General features: G+C 37.3%; 1 protein-coding gene across 4 annotated transcripts in view; it reads right to left on the reverse strand.

Annotated features, from left to right (window-relative positions):
• The window catches only part of GOSR1 (golgi SNAP receptor complex member 1), a 32,145-nt gene continuing 10,792 nt past the window's right edge, over positions 1–21,353 (reverse strand). For 2 of the 4 annotated variants that reach the window (XM_033004828.2, XM_033004826.2), the window contains exons 7-9: positions 12,291–12,320; positions 3,476–3,558; positions 1–2,149 (exon numbers count right to left, since the gene is read on the reverse strand). In XM_033004828.2, the coding sequence (XP_032860719.1) occupies positions 2,025–2,149; positions 3,476–3,558; positions 12,291–12,320 (238 nt within the window). In that variant the 3' untranslated portion in view covers positions 1–2,024. The other 2 variants (XM_033004827.1, XM_033004824.1) reach the window with 1 other exon arrangement.

Raw genomic sequence — 21,353 nt, forward strand, 5'->3', positions numbered from 1 at the left:
TTATAAGATTAAATAAGTGAATTTATTTACGGTACTGCAGATCTCATATTGCCAACTATATAGCAACCAAATCCTACAAATCCTAAACAGAAGCACAACTGCTGATCAGGGTTCCTTAGGGTGGTGGTGGAATCAAAGAAAAAGCATTGGGAAGAAGAGGTTTGATTTCCCAACACACAGATCATTAAGAAACCTCCTTATCCATCAAGGTTTTTCATAAGCCCCTTTAATGAACAGTTCATTTCAAATCAGGAACATTCCCAAATTAACCAAATAATCACCCTTTATTTAAAAACCAAATCCCAGTTTTACATGTATTAATTCCAATGTTTTCTAATCCCAACAACAAGATGACCGATTAGAAGCCTTTGTTGACTATTTAGCACAGTTATTAGTCTGCAAATAAGCCTTCAAATCCATACAGACATTTTAGGCGCAACAGTGTGGTTTTGCACACTACACAGGCACAAGTCTCTACTCCTTCCAACAGGTACTTCACAGACACTATAAAAAGCAGTAAAAAATTGTGGCCGTCCTGCTAGACTTTGTTCCAGAGGAGAACCTGGAGACTATGTGACATTTGTGGGTAATGGCATACATGAAATCTGTTAGAAGCACTGTAAACTGATTGTGAAAAGAGTTAATCAAGTTCTTAGAAAGATACTTCAGTGCCTCAGTTTGAATTTACTGGGTTATGATATGACAGATGGAAAAGAGATGTTGAAAGAGCAGGAAAATCTCTAACTTGTGAATCTGCAATATCAAAGCCATTCCTGACATCAGCTTTGTTCAGAAATGCAAACACAACATGTTGCATGTCTGGACAAAAAAAATTTCCTCCCCCGCCCCCCCCCCCCCCCCCCCCCGATAATGGTAAATAATACTTGTTTCACTATTCATACATTCAACTCTTTACTATGAGGAGTTAAGTCCAAAATTATGCACGCAGATACATTTGCCTCAGAGGTATGACTGTCATAATTTTCATTTCCAATTAACAGTTTAGATTATATCCTACTTAGGTGTAAAAATATTAATGCTATTAGAATAACTTTATCTAAATTACAATATAGGTTTTCCAAACTGCTTATCATGTCTTTATAAAGACTTCTATGATGCCAGCCAAAATCAAAGTATTAACATCCAAAAGACTATCTTTAGGTGAACTCACGTTTGGTCACTTTTCAGATGACTGAACACTGTAGTAAACAGCTGCTAGAACACTGCTCCCTTTTTACAAAGGGGGACTTGTTAGTCCCTTTAAAGCCAAAAGAAACCTTACCAATCTTCCTCAGAGGGTAGTTTATTCATATTCTGTGTAAAAATTGAACTGAACAACCTTTTTTTGTTTTTGTTTGGGGTTTTTTTGTTTGTTTGGGTTTGTTTTTTGTTTTTGTTTGGGTTTGGTTTTTTGTTTTTTTGTTTTTTTTTTTTTTACTTTGAGGAATTTGTGTGAAGCACAGTTTTCACAGCACAAATTATGCAGAAATAACTAGTATCTCAACCATGAGTTAAAAAGAATTACAGAACATGTATTTAGTAGTAAAGCAACCTGACGGCTTAAAGCTGCAATATTCTCACAGGGCAAAAGTGTTCAGTCCTGTGCTTGGCCTATGAGGGAAACTGGCTTCCTGCTGAGTTTCCACCCCAGGCAAGCCTAACAATCTTTTTCCACTTACCAGCCAACAACAGACCTCCTCAGCACCGCTGAGCACAGAAGCTGTTCTATCGGTCCTGGTAAGCATCCCATATTTACTTACCTTGCAGTGAGAAAGGGAATTAAAGACAAACAAATCCCACAAAATTTAACCAAAGGAAGATGTATGGCAGGGAAGGAGAAACACTGCAGCTTCAACCCAAACCCAGTGTCGCAGTCTACCATCATAAGCTCTAGACACCATGCTGCCACTCCCAGCCATGAGGAGCAGGCCCTTTGAAGTCTGTCGCTTCCCCCACTCACTTTTCCTTGACTGGGGGGAGGGATGGTGATGATGAGTTTAGCAGAGTCCGTGGGGTAACATCCATCAATGAAAAGCATATAGCAGCAGTAAGATGGTACAGATGCCAATAACGCCACCCAAGATGAGGGAATCCCGTCGTTTCCGAAGGTTGATCCTTTGAATCAGGCTGTTCACTGCTGGAAACCGATCTTTAAGAAGTCTGAGTCAAGGTCATATCAGCAAACAGTATCTTCACTAACAAGCCCTGAAGTCTGTATGTGGAAATCCCAACACTGCAAGAAATGCAGAACTACTCCCAATCTGGAGAAAGCAGATGCAGTAAAAAAACCCTGATGGATAGTTAGCAGATTTACAACTGTATTTCACTAATAACAGACAGAGAAAAGGCAGCACAGAACTGCCCAGTGTTCACACTTACATAGAATTCATCACCTGATTATCTAAAGTACCAGATTTTTATATACTTTACTCTCCAATACATGAGGCTTAGTTACTTTTAACAATTGTGTTTAAATGAGAATGGAAAAAAAAATAAATGGGGCAGTTATATAAAACATCTGTGGAATTTATTTAATGGAATTCTGATACTGGTGAAGGGAACAACCAAAAGCATTTGACTGAGAGAACCACGCATGTTGCATGACTGTGCACTGTTAAAGTATAGCACATAAGGAGGAACTCCTCCTGCTGTAATATCATAAAGATGTAAATCTATCTTTTAATGTACAAAATACAATTGCCAACAAGATAATAAGCTTCAGAGCTTCATGTCTTTGGAACCAAGAATCTTTTAAGGCCAAGGCTTATTGAATTATTTTTATTTTTTTTTTTTGTTCTTGCCAGTTGCTAAGAACTGTAATGAAATTTATGGGTTACCAAGATACATCTCTTCAGGATGTAATCTGTCTAATCAAACGATGCTAATGTTGTTCTGTGGGCCCCTACGACAGAAAGGAAGGAATAAGTGGGAAAACAACAAGCATGCACGACCTGACAGTCCGGTACATTCTTTAGCCATGAGAACAGAATATGAAGAGAAACCAACAAGATAAAATCTTAACATCTGCAAGACTGTGACAGACAAGAGGATACGCAGGTCATGAATACTCTTAGCTGTAAACTGTTACAAGCAGCAATGTATGCCAAGCTTCAGCTCTAGACAGTCTTGAAAGCAAAAAGTAAAATGAAATTATACTTTTATGAAAACATATAGCAGGGAAGGCCATAAAATGCCACTGCAGATCTCTACCTGAAAATGAAGCTACATTGCTTTATATGCAGTATTCAAATTTGAGTAAAGACAACTTATTCACCACATTCATCATTAAGATGCTTCAATCAGATTATCAAGTGAGACTGGTAAAAAAATGGTCTGTTCATCACTAATGACAACACCTCCACAGGTCATACAGCCTTTGACATTGCAAAGCATTGTGATGTCCAAATGACAGAGTGAAAAATTGTACTATACCTCTTCTTACGCACTGGCAGCACAAATTTTTTGGAAAGGATACTAGCCAAGGTATTCATCTTGTTTTGTATTGACTTCAATATCCCTCTCTGTGAAGTCATATTTTCTTTAGTTGCCATGGCAATGCTGGAGAAAGAAAAAGAGTGGTTCAAGTTGTTGGTGCTAAGAATAATCTACATCTAAAACAAGAGGAGAGCAAGCAGGCAACGCTTCTGTAGAGAACAATGAATGAGGTGAAGCAATATGAATGAAACCACATTTTTTCCATTAATCTCTATCCTTTACACTTAAATGATTTCTCTTTTTCTATGAGCCATTAACAATTGAAAGCACTGCGATTTCTTGAAACAGGCAAGGTTTTGGCATATCTCCCCCAGCCCCAACAAAAAATGGTACTACATTACAAGCAAACCTAAAAGGTATCTTCTGGCATAAGTTTTAAATTTAGAAGCTTGTTTAATCATAGAAGCCCCATACTTACTTTCACTCCAGAGAGCATATGAGATTTCTTCTCTGCCATCAGGATATGATGGCTACAGAGGTATTAAGCAAGTAAGAGATGACTCACAATTAAAAATCAATTTGCAAAGTGAACATGCTGGTTGAGAGGAGGGGCAAGTGCAGTTTGAGACCCAACACAGCTCATGGAGCTTCGCACAGAAGGTTTCTGGACAATCAAACTGGGACATACAGCCACCAGGTCTTTGAAGACATTTAAGCACAATGAAGTGCTGGGATCTAATTGCTTTGTCCCAAGATTAATACTGTCCCCTGACTCAAGATAAGTGGGCGAAGCTTGGATTCTCCTGCATTAACGTCTCTTCCCAGCAAGTCCAATTTGACTGTTTTCCACAAGCTGGAGTTGAGGGAGCTGGTGTACAAACCATATCAAATGATGCTTCCAACACAGCACAGATAAAATACACTTTTGAGCTTCGGTCCTAATTAAGAATATAATTCATGGGTATATAAGTTTTCATACTCTGTTTCTTTATGAATGCATGATCCAGCTGTATGTACTTTATCTAAATATAAGAACACAATACAGGTGAATATAAGACAAATCTCCCATTTCAAATTTAATACATTCTGGAAGCTGGAAAAAAGCAACTGTGCTCTTAAAAATAAGACATTTAAATGAAGATTTTAAAGAACTACTCAGCTGCCAAAAATGTCTCTCTACCTTAAGTTTCTTTTCAGCTCATGAAACAAAGAGTTATAGGATGGAAAATGAAAGGATAGGCTACTACTTTTAGCCCCAGGTAGTATTTCATGTAGCTACTTTGACAAACTCATTTACATCTAGAGAAATGGTACATAAAAGTTCAGGCTCTTGAGATATGGTGCTTAAGAAGGAACAGTATGACAAATACTGCTCTTCTTGGCTGGCATGCAGTTCAAAAATAAATGAAGTAGGACATAAATACAACATGGCTGGATAATAACTCAGAAAATGTCACCTATACTGCTGTTGACTGTATCTACATGAATAACAACGATTAAAATAAGTTCTTGGACAAGTTTGTCAGGCTTAAATATGGAGGGAGAATATTCTGGAAGAATGAAAGTTAAGTAGAACAACACAACACAACAGATATAAATATGAGAAAAGGGAACTAAAGCTGTAATTTCAGAGGAGAACACACAGATAAGAAAATGCAAAATGCTTTTTACCCAATACAGACATTCAAATTTTCAAAGGCATTTTATGTTTGCTCACGTTCAGTGTCTGTATACAAACACAAAACAAAAATCACAGCCAACGTGAGCATTATTTCTAAGGAGAGGAAGGTACAAAGCACCAAAGCACGCAGTCCAAGCCTAACATTATTCTCAAGTTCTGCAGTATAAACTGGACATGGCATTTTACATAAAGCCTCAATATTTACTACTGAAGTCTCTGAACAAACCTGCTCAATCCTCGAGCACTGTTCTGTACTGAATTCATCTGGGTTTCAAGACTTTGGGCTTATCCTTCTGTAACAGCTAAAATGTTGAAACATCATTTGTCCAGATGTTAGTACTGAAGTACTTAGGTTGACCTGGCATTTTAGTATTGGAAGGGGATAAAAAAAGTACCTTTAACCACCTGTTTATTTCCAGGTAAATCTGGTAGAAAAAGCCACACACATTAATTGTATTTGTACACGTATTAAAGATAGAACTAGTGTTCCTGATGTTTTTATAACAAAGACCATTTGACACACTATTCCAGGTTTCTCTCTGAACAAAACAATATTGGGAATGAGCAGCTCTGGATCAGTAGATGTACCACTGGCTTCTTGTCTAGGACACCACAGCCAGCATCACCAGAATAGCTGGCAAAACCCAGCAGAGCCAAGCCTAACAACTGCCCTTCAAGACTTACAGAGAAATGTCAGCATCACTGTTCACAAAGATCTTAAAGAAAACAACCTGGATCAATGATCCCTAAAGTATTTCTGGAGCAGTTTAGTTTGGGCTCCCTTCCATTATATCTGCCATCTCAAGCAGCCCTTGATACAGTATCTTCAGCCTTCCTATAATGTGCCAGGCAAACTTTAAGAAAAAATAAATAAAAAAAAAAAGAGGGAAAAATCTGCTACCACCTCTTCAGATGGAGGCTGCCTTTTCCCACTCTAGTTTTGCCCATAAAAACTAAGAGATCACCAAGCCAAAGCCCGAGTATTGTAAGTGGTCTGATTTTGGTTTTAGTGGTAGCAGAATAAATTGGAAAGCAAGACAAGTTCATCACACAAACATATGTGAGACAAAGGTGACAGAAGGGCCTGCCTACGGCTCTCATAGCTTTCAGGTCAGAGAAAATACTCTTCCAAAAGCTCTGTACAGCAAATTCTTTTAAATAGAACAACACACATTGACAGGGCAGATCAATATATTATTTTAAGGTTATATTAGCATTCTGGTAAACTTGGACATACATTAGGAAATCCAGAGTTTATCAGTCATAAAGAGAATATAACTGTTTAAGAACAAGTAGGCAAACCCTGATATTTTCAATCAGTAACTCTATAGGAACACAGTTAACATTCTAATACTAAGTTTCGAAGTATTAGATTTAAAAAAAAAAAAAGAAAAAAGAAGGAAGTTTTAGGGCAGAACCATAAAATCCTTCAAGCATTTTTTACATACAGTTGGCTATTTAGCATGTCTTCTTTCATACTTTTGAAGTGCCAAATCAGCACAAAGTGAAAATGAAACTCATGGTTAACTGGAAGCAACAAGGGGTTGCCAGAATCAGCTAACCAAAACTACTTGTTTCTGCAAAAACATCAGAAGAAAGTCTACAAAGCCTCTCCTCAGACTGTGTAGTGTTGTCACTCGGCACGTTGAATATGCTTATTCCTGTGGATAGACCACTTCACCTAAGCCATAAATGCTACTGATTTATTTGATTACACAGGACAGCCTTTTCGGTACTAAAATTAGAAGAAAAGAATGTTAAAATTAGATTAGAGAAATGAAGAATCAAATCATTGTCTATCCAGAAGTGCATGAGTATACAAAGAAAAGCATCTAAGAGAAGGCATTAGCAGAAATTCTGAATAGAGAATAAACAGCTATATATCAATATAGAAAAAGCAGTCACTATCAAGGGCTGAAAAAGGGGCTACAAAATTAGAACAGTAAGTACATCAAATCGTATCACATGTGAGAAGATAGGGCATTTGACAGATTATATATATTTGCAACTCAGCATACAGGTATTTTAGTCCTCTAACATAAAAAGCAACAAACTCACAAAATCATTACATTCGCTATTGAGAAGAGCACTCAGGAAATTTTGAATTGCTAGGAACCAAGCTGAAAAAAATCCAGAATTTCCTAACTGTACACAGGAAAGCTTGCTCAGTAACCTCCAGCTTCTTATCTTACACCCCCACACTGAGCTGATACTTGTCCAGATGAAGTTTTAATACAGCATTTCTCAAAGCACCCCTGAATTAAGCCACATGTTTTCATAAGATGCATCCAATGACTCATTAAGGTATCCACTAATTTACAGAAGTGAAAATACAAGATGATTGCCAAGATATAAAGTGTTCCTGAGCCACCACCAAAATGCCTTTAGAAATAATTACTACAGATCATCATGGAACACAAGGATCCTGCTTTAACATCTGAGGACTGAAACTGTCCATTTCATATAAAAAGGCAGGATGTAACTGTTTAAGTTTACATATTACAAGATTGAAACAATCTTCCTGTCTTTTATTCAGTATCTTGAAAAAATTAGCTCAACGGGCTAGGTTTTACTGAAGAGCTCTGAAGAAAAAAAAATTGTAGTAATTACCATTTTAAATACGATATGGTCTAGTAATGAAATGTAATTCTGATATCCATGAACAAGAGTTTAACTGGATTCTAGCTACCATTAACAAGTCAAAATTCAAGTAAAAAGCACTGTTATTCATGTACAATTTAATTACTCAAAACATGAGCTGGTTTACCTAAGCCTTTGTATCTGTGAGACTATTCAATTTAAGAACTGCCAGAAAACACACAGCTCCTGGGGACTAGACCACTGACTGGTCTTGTACAGCCTTAAGTATTGCAGCTTCCTCATATCCTTCATTAGACAGTTTTGGTTTCATTCCCATTCCTAACATATGCTTATTGACTTACTGTTGCCATTTCCTCCCTGACAAATGCATTTAAAAAAAAAAATAATCATATTCTTCCCATTCACAATACTGGCCCCATTTAGTTACTTGACATTGTAATCTCCCCAGATCAGGAATATCTTTTTCTTATGTTTTGAAAGTTCTACACAACATTTACGATAAAAGATTAAATGCTTCTTACTGGAATCAAGATGACCCCAATTTAACGTTTCATTTGGAAACTAGCATGAACTATTCTCGGTGCTGCACTGGCTTGAACTACTAGAGTTGGGTGTAAACCAAGTTTCTAAAACCAGATGGTATTCTGCTCTCTCTATTTAATATTAAAGCACTGCTGAAGTACAACATTAAAGATTGCTGCGCTACTGGGGAAATCTCTTCTAGGTAAGCCTGAGGTCACAGCCACAAAGTGCCCACCCATCTCTTCCACGAATCTGCAGGACTATCTCAAATTCCTGTGCTTGCAGCCATATTTCCTCAAAATTTCATTTACATTTCAAGTTCGTCCTTGAAAGTTCAGTAGGGCTGTGGGTACACAAGCAACCAAATTTCACTTCAGAGGCAAAACAACTGACATTTGTACACAGTTTGCAGTTTTCACTGGCATGAAAAAGTACAGAGTAGTAGACACTTCCAGCCATTATCACAGTCAAACTATCTAACCTGCAGAGAAACACTTTTAATGCTGCTTGACCTGGAAGCAAAGTGTTTTTACTGAGACAAATGTTTAAGCTGTTGGCTATTTTCACCCCACATAGAAGCCATACACAATATAGCATATCATCAAGTGAAACGTACCAAAAAAATCAACTCCTTGCTTCATCCTGAGACAGCTCAGTCAAATCTACATTGATAAGAAACTAAAACAAAGCTCTAAAGGAACAAGACATGCTTTGAAAAATCAAATAATTGATGTATTACTGGAACTTCTGCTTCATTTGGTACTCCATGAATCATACTTGCTCATTTAAATTCATGACAATGTCTGTGATTAAGAGAATGGACTCTGTGACTCTACACAGAAATGCAAGCTTTAGTTTTAAATTGGTAAAAATTCCGATTCTATTGCTTATTCTTTGTGTATACATACATATATATTCATATCTATAAATATACACATATGTGTATATATATATATACACAAGCATACTTACAGATACACAATCTTTCAAATTACTTTAAAGACTATTGTGTCTTTTGATGAAGCCCAAAATGAAAATAAAAGGAACATTTCCCCAGAAAGGCAAGTGATTTTGCCTAGGCACTCTTCTGAAAAGGGCTAAGACTCAAAATCTAACTCATTCCTTTCCATTCTGTCAAGGATTCAATGCAAGTGAATTCTTTTATTAAATCCTAATTATTATCTACAGAAATACCCCAAGTACATAAGGAGATGATTTTTTCAAAATTAAACCTATGGTTTTGGTCTGGCTTCAGAGTGGAAGTAGAGTAGGCCAATCTGTTAATATACAAACACTAACAAATCAGCCTGAATCAGGCCTCAGAAACAGTATTACAATAAAATCCTAAGAACTTGTCACGCTGTACATGCAGAACTATAAAAAAATTCAAACTGAGCCAACCTAAAAATACAAATTGTTGGAAAATAAGAAATAAATCGTTTGCTATTTTGGAAAAGTGATAATGTTTGAAATGAAAACCTGAGAACATCAAACATATTAAGCAAAATCTTTGCTTATATTTAAATCTGGCCAAGAGAAGTGAACACTGTTCCAAAAGAACTGCAGTATCACATCCCACTCGTTTCTAGAAAGAAATATGCTGCAGTAAGAACCCATGTCACGTAAATCATTTTAAAATTGATTAAAAGTTTAGTACTAACAAAACATCTGGAATGACAGCCCTACTTATCACTTTAGTTACTGAATCATTTCAGCTTAGGTACCCATAAATTCTCTTGCACGTATGTTTGCTGCTGTGGAGGAACCACACACAGGAACAGTCAGGCTCTGCACTTCTTTGGTTCTCTGCAGAAAGTTAGAGCAAGGGTTTCACAATTATTGCTAACTGTAGAGTCCCTGGCAATGGGGTCACCGGTATGCACCTTGTCAACAAAAGCCTCTGCACACACAGCAAAATGTTTCCAGTGTTTGGAAACACTGCTTAATAGCAATCCCTAAAAAAATACAAAGAAATTTCTTGACTTCCTGATTTACACCCAAATAATGCGTAATGATCTACAGCATATGTAAATCTTGAAGACAGAGCAGTATTAGTAGCCAGAATTAGCCAAGTACATCTCACTTCACACAAGAAATCTGAATTTGAACAGCTTCCCCTGCACAATTCCCTCTTTTACTTGGTTTACAATAGACAAAGCAGTTGATAATCAGAAGTTGGATACACTTTTACCTGGTAAAAATCACTTAAAATGCAGCAGGGTTTACCACCAATTAATATCATACCTGAATCCGTGCAATTACTGGGGATGACAAGAAAAATAGTAAAACAAAAAGTTCATTCTGGTTTCAATGTCAGAATTGAATTAAGATGATACAAATGATATTATATTTCCTGCTCAATGTAGCTACTAAACAAGCTCTTTTACTACAAAAAAAAATTAGAACATTTTTGGCAACAACTACAACAAGTTCATTTACTATAGATAATAAATGATGTGACAAGGAGTGCAGCCTCTTAAAAATCAAAGTTCATTTATTAACAAAAGGAATGCTTTCAGTAAACAGCACCAAAGACCTCTGACCCAAGCATGTGGTGGGGATTATTGCGTGAGAAGCAGTCGCTGTGAAGATAGTCAAGTTATAGTCAACCACAGAACTGTAACTCATGCAAATGAAACTTGAAGAAGTTTTAAACCATCCAGGACACCTACAGGTGGCATCCTAGAGCTTCTGAGGAGGGTCAAGGCTGATGGAGGAACCTGAGTATTTGGGTAACTGCCCTGTTGTGAGCTCTGGTTTGCCACGGCTATGTTCCCTTGCACAGGTAAATCGACACGGAGGTTCACCGATCACAAATACACGTACTCGCAGCTTCTCTGATGACACATAATCAAGAAGCTAGGCAAAGAGCTCAAGTGATAAGTTACGAGTCATTTTGCAGGATATTAAGCTTAATAAATCATAATATGCTGCTTAATGCTCTATTTACTGGAGTGGCAGCAAATAAGAGATTCAACTGATGTTGAGCTTTGTAAGACAGGAAAGTAGGGCTACAAGCATGTCAATAAAGGAGAAGATTTTTAATCAGGAAAGGACTAGAACCCAAAGGAAAACAAAAACCCTCAGTAACTGTGCCAAGTTTGGCAAATACCTTTATGAGGTTGTGGCGAGATTACATCCACATTTTCAGACATTATTGTACTGACTACTGCAGGTTCATCACTGCACATTAATGTGGTTTAACACATTCTTCCACCATGTTAATTATACTGAGCCCACTGCTTGTACTTAAGCTAGCCAGCCCTTAATGGACACAGAGCCTTGCTGTGCCTCTAATTACTCTTCTTGATCACTTATGCCAGTATATGCATTATCTGAAAGCATATCTTGCTTTCTTTCTTCCCCCCCCCCCTTTTTTTTTTTAAGCAATAATCTAAAATTTAAAACCATTACATCGGGCACTCTGAATTATTGGTGTGCAAAATCCCAGAGCTCAGTGGAAGATTGGGAAGGGCAGAGATGATAAAAGTAATTTACGATGCTGCAGTTCTAAAATTTCTAGATCAGTTAGAGAAGGTATCACTCAAGTATTCAAATTACATAATAACTATACAACAGCAGTAATCTCTCAAGCCCTTGTGGTAAAAGCCTTTACCTGTATCAGCTGCACAAGAGGGTGCTAAACACATTTAAAGATTACAGAAAATCATGTTGTAGGAGAGTGTCACTGTGAGAAGAAAAAGCATGACTACTGCAATAGCTCTCAACAGCTCAATCTGAGACTCACTCTGCTCAATCATTCCCTTTGTTTCTGTAGGGGCTATTCACCTTTGAACAGAAACACAAATTTTCTAAACTAGGCTGAATAAAATATTTAAACAACACCATTATGTCAACACTGAATAAAAAAACAAACCAAACCAAAACAAAAAAAGCACAACAAACCCCACCACCAGTTCACTGTAATATTGCATATGAGTTGTAAACAATACAGCTATTGTATAAATAAAATGACTGGTATCTTTAGACACAATTCAGTGCAAATGCTGATTGTACAGAAAATAATGAAAATTAGTAAATTCATTCCTACCTTATTGTTTCTTCTATCAGTCGATCTGAGCTGAAAGCCAAAATAAAAAAAAATGAAGTTAAAAAAAGTAACAAGCACCAAGTATTATTTTAGATTATTACATCAGTGAGTGCCATAATACAAACCTTAACAAATTTGCCCACAGAATGTCTTATTTCAGGATGTTGCCACGTTTTGCTACTACATAGATTTGGCATATATAATGAGAGTCTTTGGAGAAAATGCACGTAGTGTCCTCTGGAGCAGCATTTCCTAACTGTCTGCAAGAGCAGATGCTCAAGAGAACACATAAGGCACTGAGAAGGCAGAAAAAGGGGAATGGGCTCCATGATTCATGGCCAATTAACTGAGCCTGATGTGTACCAAGTGCCCAGGACAGTTTGGAAAGGAGTATTAAAGAAGGAAGTACCTAATTTTATTGCTTTTTAATCCTGGTCATTCCTGCCCACCCCTTCAAAAACCGTAATTACCAGTAAAAGTTGAGACATGGTTCCAGGTAATAACATCTCAAAACACTGCTTCAGAGCTAGTTTACCAAACACTGTTTTATGGTGGTTAACGAGGCAAGTTATTTCTCTAGCAATACCAGCTGAATGAGCATTAAGTGATGCTCATGGGAAACAGAATACACACCATCTGTAAGAGAAAGACCTTGATAACATGTGCCCCTTCCCCCTTGCTGCCACACATTTAATTGAGTTTCTGTGTATCATTGCTGGGAAAAGGACAGCCTAAAATACAGCACCACAGAGAGAACATTTCATTTAAAAACACGTATGTGCGAGATTAAGATGACAAACAAGATCCTCAGAAGACTTGAGCAATTTCTCTTTTTCTGTACTCAACTTCTTATAGACAAGCTTTAAATCATTGTTTTACAGCCAATGATGAAATCCCAGAAAAATGTATCTTGTTACAGCAATCAATATCTTAAATGTAACACTGACACAGAATAGGTGACTGCATTCCTGCTTCCCATTTGTGGAAACAATGATGCATCCCTACAATTGCTCTGTTTACCCCACAGATTTACACAAACTCCTGTACAACTGAAGGAAAAAAAAAAAAAAAAAAAGTGAGTTTGCAGTTTAAGAAGGAAATCAATCTGACAGAAAGAAGTTACGTGTTGTACTGGATATTGCTTCCAGTATTAAAGCAGAAGTTATTGCTGCCAAACTAAAAGGATTAAAAGACACTGAAAGGGCTTGACCATCTTGATTTTCCATCCTCCTTGTTCCAAGTGTTTTGCCACCTCAGGAAGGGGAGGTACCAACGGCCTCCAGCGCAGCACAGTCCTGCCTCTGACTCAGCCAGAGCTGCCTGATTTGGAACTTTTCTTCTACCCACAGAAATTCTGGAGATCCCCCCACACCTCCAGCTGGAGGCATGGCAAAGGAGCACGTTGTGCAGCCTGCACACACGTGTGTAAACGGCTCAGGGGGGAGATGCTAACAGAATGTCCTGATTTGTCTGTGAAGAGGAGTGAAAACATGAAGGTTGCTATTTCAGTCTAGTCCATGGCTTGAAATATGGAGACAGCACACAGAGCACTAAAAATATTTTGCCCAATTTTAAGTTGAGAGGGACTCAACTGGGGCAGCAAACACCAAAACCTCTGGAACTGTAACAGTCAGACCCAAAACAAAGTCACAATCCAAAGATTTACATCAGTTGCAAGTACATTGGTTTAATCAAATAAAACCATCTTCAATCACTGTGTGATATTTATTACCACTGGCAGAGAGAAGTAAAACATCATAGTTATGTACACAAAGTGGTGTAAGCAGTCTCAAGTCTCACAGCATCTGATAATGTCCCCAAGGCAAGCAGAACAGAAAAGCCATGCATTAAAGATTTCTGTAATTGCTGATTCTAAAAGATAAAAAATTGAACTGAGGATGTGCCTTTCATACACAGATAGCTTCTAACAGACAAGTGTATTATGTGGGCAATGCATAGTAAGAATAAACTGAAAAAACATCAGAAACCAGTCTCAAAAATCAAGAATGGTGCACAAGAATGCACCATTTTCAAAAAGGTGGTTGGTTGGTTGGTTGTTTTCATTTACTGACAACAGAAGTATATCAGGAGTCTACATGGAAATAAGTTACACTCATAGAAATTCTGTGAAACAAAACATTGCTAGAACAGTCCTATTAAAAAACAAAAAACAAACAAAAAACACAAAACAGCTCTTTGTCCATTTAACAGATGAAATTATACTATTTTCATGTTGATGATCTGAAGAGGACAGGGAAGTTAAAGACATTCAGAAACCTTAAGTGACCTATGAGGTTCTCCAAGGTTTTCAGAGCATAAAAATTAGGCTTGCCAGTTTGCAACAGACACACTAACTGCTTTTTTATGTTAGAGAAAGCTGTAGTCAGTCAGTTTTATTAATCTGAGATGTAAAGACAAAAAGTATTTAAAAGCTTCAGATTCAATTATTTTTTATTTATGTATGTATAAACACATATAAAAATAAATCCTGGCAATGTAGCTACCTTTAAAACGATGACAGGCAGAAGTTAATAAAAATGTATCAACTCGGTAATGAACAGTTCTCAATACCAACAAACAGACAGCAGATGTAAATGCCAGCAAGGCATTTAACAGGCATCTGAGGTCATGAGATCAATGTTTCTCAACTTACGTGGAGGTCACCTCAACCATTTAAAAGGACGAGAGACATACAAATTTTCTTTAGAATGAGTGATGTATAGGTAAGGGCAGATTGAACTAACTCGTATAGTCTTAAATACATAGCTGGGAAGCATACAGATCTACTAAACTTCCAGTATGTTCTTCCCACCCCAAGCAGCATCATCTTTTGACAGCCCTGAGAGGATTTACAAAAACATCTCCACTTGCAAGCCTCCAGCAGTAGAACAACCTCCAGCAGAAAATGGCAATGACATTCACTGAAATTTTGGTAAAGGCAGTGTGAGCAGGAACATTTTAGGGTAAAAATCTGCACTTTCAGAATCCCTTGGAGTTCTCATGAGTTTCGTACTCCTGAAAAAGTTCAGTTTAAGCAGATGCTAGAGGCTTTTCTAAAGGCAATAACATGCACTCATACAGCATCTCTTAAAAGTCTTTCAAAGTTCTTGCCAAATACAGATTGTAACGTTCACTTACAGTGATACCCAAACAGAAGCAAGCAGTTGTTCGACCATTTTACAGTTCATAACCATTGAATGTATCAAACATGTTTAAGGAAAATCAGGAACACAAAAATACAACAGGGCCCAGAGACCCATGGGAAGTTTGCAGATCTCTATTAATAACCTGTTCTACACAAACAGAAGTTGTTCTCACAATTATGAATAATGTTCATTTCAACTGTTTGGCAGAATAAAAAATGACATTGAAAAGGGTAGTTTTGCTTAACTTACACATTCAAAACACTGCAAAAAGAGGCTCTACAAAAAAAAAAAAAAAAATCTCTTGACTTTGTTCTGCTTTCCAAGCAAAGACAACAAATCCAGTGGACATTACCTTATGAACAGCCAAGCAAGCAAATGACGGTTCTGGGCAGTATTATTCTGATTTGCCATCTGTTTCAGTAAGCTATGCATTTTCACCTGTCGAGACAGATGGGGCTTTGACAAAGCCATTTAAAAATACTATACGAAAGAAATGCTGGAAGATGCTGAGGCAATCACCTACTGTAATAAATGGCACAAATCCAACAGTAGCAGTCATGCATATGAAATAATCAGGCCTCTGTGCAAATGCTGTCTTCAGAAAAGATTGTGCAGTTTGTCATTTAAATATGCAGACAGGTAAATTAATCCAAAGGAAAAATTAAGTGAAATATGCCTCTACGATGGAAAAGAAGCTTGTCTCTCACATCAAGCTTTTACAACTAAGGAAAGCATTTTATGTTCTCTCTTTTTTTTTTTTTTTTTTGTTTCCCAAAGCAAATCTCTGTGCCAGTAGTTAAGATTGAGTAGTACAGATGATTACTTAGGTGAGGACTGGGCTTCTCCCATGTCCATGGGTTTTGCTGCTGACTTACAAGCTAGATACCCAATACAAACACTTGTCAGAGAAACAACACAGCAGTAACTCATTTGCACACAACTGATTTCACAGTGCGCTTTAAACCCTCAGATGAAGTGAAGGGCAATATTATCACAAAGAATAATTTAAAAGAATTAGGGGAAAACCCTGTAAAATAAACTAATAAAGTACTTGGTAACTATTCTTACTTTTATAAAGAATAATTACAGAAATAATAATTTTACTTTATTCTTTCTCTAACTGAAAGATCAATCACTAGTCTCAGCTCTCTCAAACTGCCTGCAATAAATCTTTCATATTTTCACAGTCCTGGATCACCAGGCAACATGGAGCTTCCAGGAATGCAAATACTGAAAACATACTTAATATTCTAATACAAATGTACGGATTATGATGAAGCAAATCAGACTTATACAGTCAGTTTTTTCCATCATAATAACCATTCCTAACTCACAAGTGAAAGAAACACTGTGCACACACACAAAAAATCTCAGCTCCAACTCGGTTTTTCTGCTCGCCATCAACGTACCTTATCATCTAAAAAAATCAGCAGACCGTTAAGCTCCTTAAAAACTTAAGCAGAAGAATGTAAAGCAGAATGCTTTTTTTGCCTTGTGATAACAAACAAGATACTCCAGATTTTATAAGACTTGTCTCAAGCTTGATTCAATTTAGTGTCAGAGTGAATTTCAGTGGAGCTGCTTAGCTAGTTTGGACAGTCTCCTACAGCTGCTAATGAAGACAAAAATCGGTGTAGAAGCCTGCTCATTGACTGAGACCCAACACAAGAGCATGGTGAGGCAAACATACCTAGGGTATACACAGCCAAAGAGAGAAAATGTATACTAGAGAACTGTGCAGACACCACAAAATTCACTCCTGTGTTTTTATCAAAGAGCAGAAGTAGCAACTGCTATGAATGCACAGCATGCAACAGCACAGGGAGGAAAAGAAATATATTTGACTATGAAACATACATCTTACACTTCCAGCATGAGAATAGCTAGCTGGCCAAAAACAAAGATGTGAAGTAACATGGGCATTTTCAGGGATGAACAGTTTGCTCACAGAAACCACGCTGAAATCAGAGAAAGGTTCAAATACCAATGCAAACTGCTATCTTTTGTGGGTTCCCTTTATATGTTAATTAAAGCATAAATCTGGATGCTAAGGAGATGTAATGTTTTCACGCTTTCTGTTGCAGTAGGTAAAATGAAGTAAGAGCCTACAACAATCACACAGAAAAACCAGCACAAACATGAGCATTAAGTCAATGTACAGATTTGCCCCGAAGGAACAATACATTATTAAAAACATCACACCTACAACCTCTGAACATGTAAGTAAGCTTATTTTTGTAGGTCATTGTACTGGGGAGTCTGACACTCAGTAATCACTTTCAATAAGAACAAGGAATAGATGCAAAATAGGAAAAGAAAAAAAGCACAGTAGCACAACATCATGCTGCTTTTAATAAATGCAATTTGTTAAGTCTAGAACAAAAGGCACTGGAACATAATCCACTGCTCTAGGCAGGAGTTAACCAACATTATTTGGTGTTGAATTTCTTCCCAGATGGTTCACATCTACCTTGTATACGAGAAAAAAAAAAAACATGCAAAAGGCATGCTTTTCACCATAGGGAAGAATTTGCCAATGGATTTCCAGGAAAATAAACTGATGAAACCTATTTCCTCCAACTTGCAATCCAGTGACACAAAAGTCACTAAAAATTGGACTCCTAGCTACATCACTGAGTCAATGTCTCAACAGCTTACCAATTCTAACAATTTGGACTTAAGATAAACTAACATACATACTTTCTTTGCAGCTAACATCTGTAAACATGTCTACATATGCACCGTAGCCAATTAAAAGATTAGTTGTTCTAGCTCAGTTTAAAGAGCAATTTAATGACTGCAAGCAAATACCAAGGGATGTTCTCCCTGAACACAGGGATCCACCTTCACAGGTCTGAGAATGCCACCAGGTTGATTCTCCTGGACTTCCAATGGGGACAGTCTGCACCTCCACTGAACTCCACAGACCTGTCTGGAATTATCAACAGAGTGAAAGAAATGTTTCTGCAAAAAGAGGAGTTAGCCAAGAAAGCTCTTTGGCACATAGAAAGACTACTGGGGAGAGTGCCTGATGTTTGCGAGTCCCAAGAGGGTGAGCAACAGCAATACTTCTTCCTTTAAAGCGAATCTATAAGGAAGTAAGAGCCTTCTCAATAATCTGCAGTATACAGTTTACCCAAAGAATGCAGTTAAAAACTTAAAATGAAAACAGCTCCTATCGTCTAAATGAAGTGCAGCAGCTGGTTGCCTATTAGTAAGCATAAAACCAATGCCAGGATGGCACCAACAGCCACATAATGAGGTTTCTAGAGGCTCTCTACGCATGGTTGTGAAAGTTCCTGGATAGATTGACCCTCCCATATAATTGCTCCATATTACCCATAGGAACAAAGTTAAATGAACTGAGAAGGGCAGGCCTTACTGTAAGTCATTATCAGTAACCACAACTGTCAGAACAATTCCAGTAACTTACTAATGGACTATATCGGCATTTCCTCAAATTTTACATGCTGCATGCAGAACCAGCATTCAGTAGGAATGCTGTTTTCATTACTTCCTCTGGTTTAAAACATATCATTTGGATCACGCCTTTAACTAAAGGGGAAAACCCTCAACACCAAGCAACACAGCCCTTGATATCCAACACTGATTTGATGAAAAATGAGCTGTACCAAGATAACCTGTCATTACTGATTTGTTGGGCACACACGGACAAGATAGATGCACAGCTTACAAGAAACACAAGCTGTTTATAATCTGTATTGTAACAAAAAAGATTGTGCCACTTTTCTAGCTCAGTGGTTTTTGACAAAAGCTAGACAAAGCTAAAAAAATTGTCCTACTACTCACACTCTCCTAAGTAACCAAGAAAAGAGAACACAAGGGAGAATGTCTTCCAGAAAAGCCCCATCATATAAACAACTTTGTAATTAATATCTTTTTAATTTCCAGTGAAGCTAACACAGAAATGAAGAGAGAGTTATCCCTAGGATGACAACCTGATTCTAGTTTAGTATGAAACCCTAAAATACACATTGATAGAAATGCATTTTGCTTCCTAACTGCATTTTCACCTGCTGTGGTTTTGAGGTCTTGTTTAGTAGATGTAGAAGGCTGTATGGCTTTCATCCAGGACTTGGCGGGAGTACCTAATGTTACAGCTATCTACCTGCCTGTAAAGTTTCTGAAAATGATTCTTAAAACTGCATAGTAAACTATACAATATAATGAACATCTGTGGTTCAAAAGTCAAAGTCCACATGACATTTAAACCATCTACAATCCAAATTCAGGATGCAATTCATTAGTGGCTGAAAAACTCAACATTTTTCTTCTGACCCAATTTCACTGTGTTCTTAGGTTTGTCTTTTTTTCTAAAACTGAACAAGATGCGTTCTTCCAGAAGTGCGACTATACTAAACATAAATAAGTCTCTCAGTTGAGAGGACAGCACTCTGCATCTTTTACTTGACAACAAAACTAAGATCCTTGAAAGGTTCTAAGCAAAACTGTATTACCAGGCTAAAATAGACATGCTTTAGTGGGAATTTGGATCTAGTTCTGCTTACCATCATGGATCTGACAGAAGGTATGTATCCTCAGCAGACAAGAGTTGATGCTTTTTATCAAACCACTGGTAAAACACCACACTAAGGTATCTGCAAAGCCTACCATTCAGCAGTCAAGAACAATGAGAACCTCGTTCTGATGCATTACTACAGAGGTTCAAATTAAATAAACTCAAGAATGATGTTTATATAGTAATGTGGTAACTTTCCAGAGATACACTCTGTATTTGAGAAAAAGTGAAATAATCACTGTTTAACATATCCATACACATCAACTGAAATTCAACAGCTTGTTTTTACTGGAGGTTCCAATAGCAAATAATGAGCAAGCATTTCTGGCCCTAAAGAATAATAAAGTATACAGTCACACTGACAAAAAAACACAACATGCCACATTAGAATAATGACGCTCAGATTCCACAAAAGAAATTCTATAAAACTCCACAGTTGTTGATTCTGTTCAAAAGATGCACCTACTTTTCAGAAGCAACTCATGTAAGAAGGATTTCAGTACTTGTCAAAGTCCTAATTTCAATACAGACCTTGGGGGTGTGGGGGGAAGCTGTCCTAGTTAAGAAACAGTGTTGAAAGGAAAGCTAAAAACAAATAAAACATGCATCACTGACTTGTTTATTTCTGAAATGAGCAAGAAACTTCAGAAGCAAACACAGAGCTCTGAAGTTTGAAATGTGGTTTTATATCCCTCCCTCTCCCCAAATCAAGGGCATAACGTTGTTTCTAAGGTAAAGCCCAGAGCCAAAAAACAGAGCTGAGTTTTAGCCCCAAGCATCCTTTTTTGGTGTTAATATTCAAGTAATCTTTCACACTGTGCTGTGAGGGTTTGTTCTTTAGTTTCTGCAGACACTCATAAAGACCTTGGATAGTTACTGTAGCATCTTTCCCAAGGGGTACTGGAAGTTCATGCATAAACCTTCACATTTCATACAGATGAAAAGCAAACAAAGAATTAAAGGTTCTTAATGCCAACACCTGTGTGACCACATCTTTTGTCACCTGGATAACTCAGTTTCATACTGGAAGTTACAAAGGAAGTCCCCAAGCTAGGTTTTTGTCCATATGTGTGGTGGGTTCACTGGGTTTTTTGTTTGATGTGTCCCACCCCCTGCCTTTATTCAAATCATACACTTCAGATGTACTGAGGTATAAAAATATCACAACAGTCATCAATGTCAGGGAAATTATTGATTACAGTATCTTTTAAAGCAATCCAACTAAGCATGCAAATAAACCTTTGAGATTAATATAATCTTTGGTTTAGTGTTTTGGGGTAGGCTCGTTTAAGTCCTAAATACAGCACAGGAAGATGAAAAGCACTAGTTGATTTTACTCTAATGAAGCTCAAGCTATTTTTAGAGGGAAAACCTCTT

Source organism: Tyto alba, unplaced genomic scaffold, assembly GCF_018691265.1.
Source record: "Tyto alba isolate M040663 unplaced genomic scaffold, T.alba_DEE_v4.0 Super-Scaffold_19, whole genome shotgun sequence".
NCBI lineage: Eukaryota > Metazoa > Chordata > Aves > Strigiformes > Tytonidae > Tyto > Tyto alba.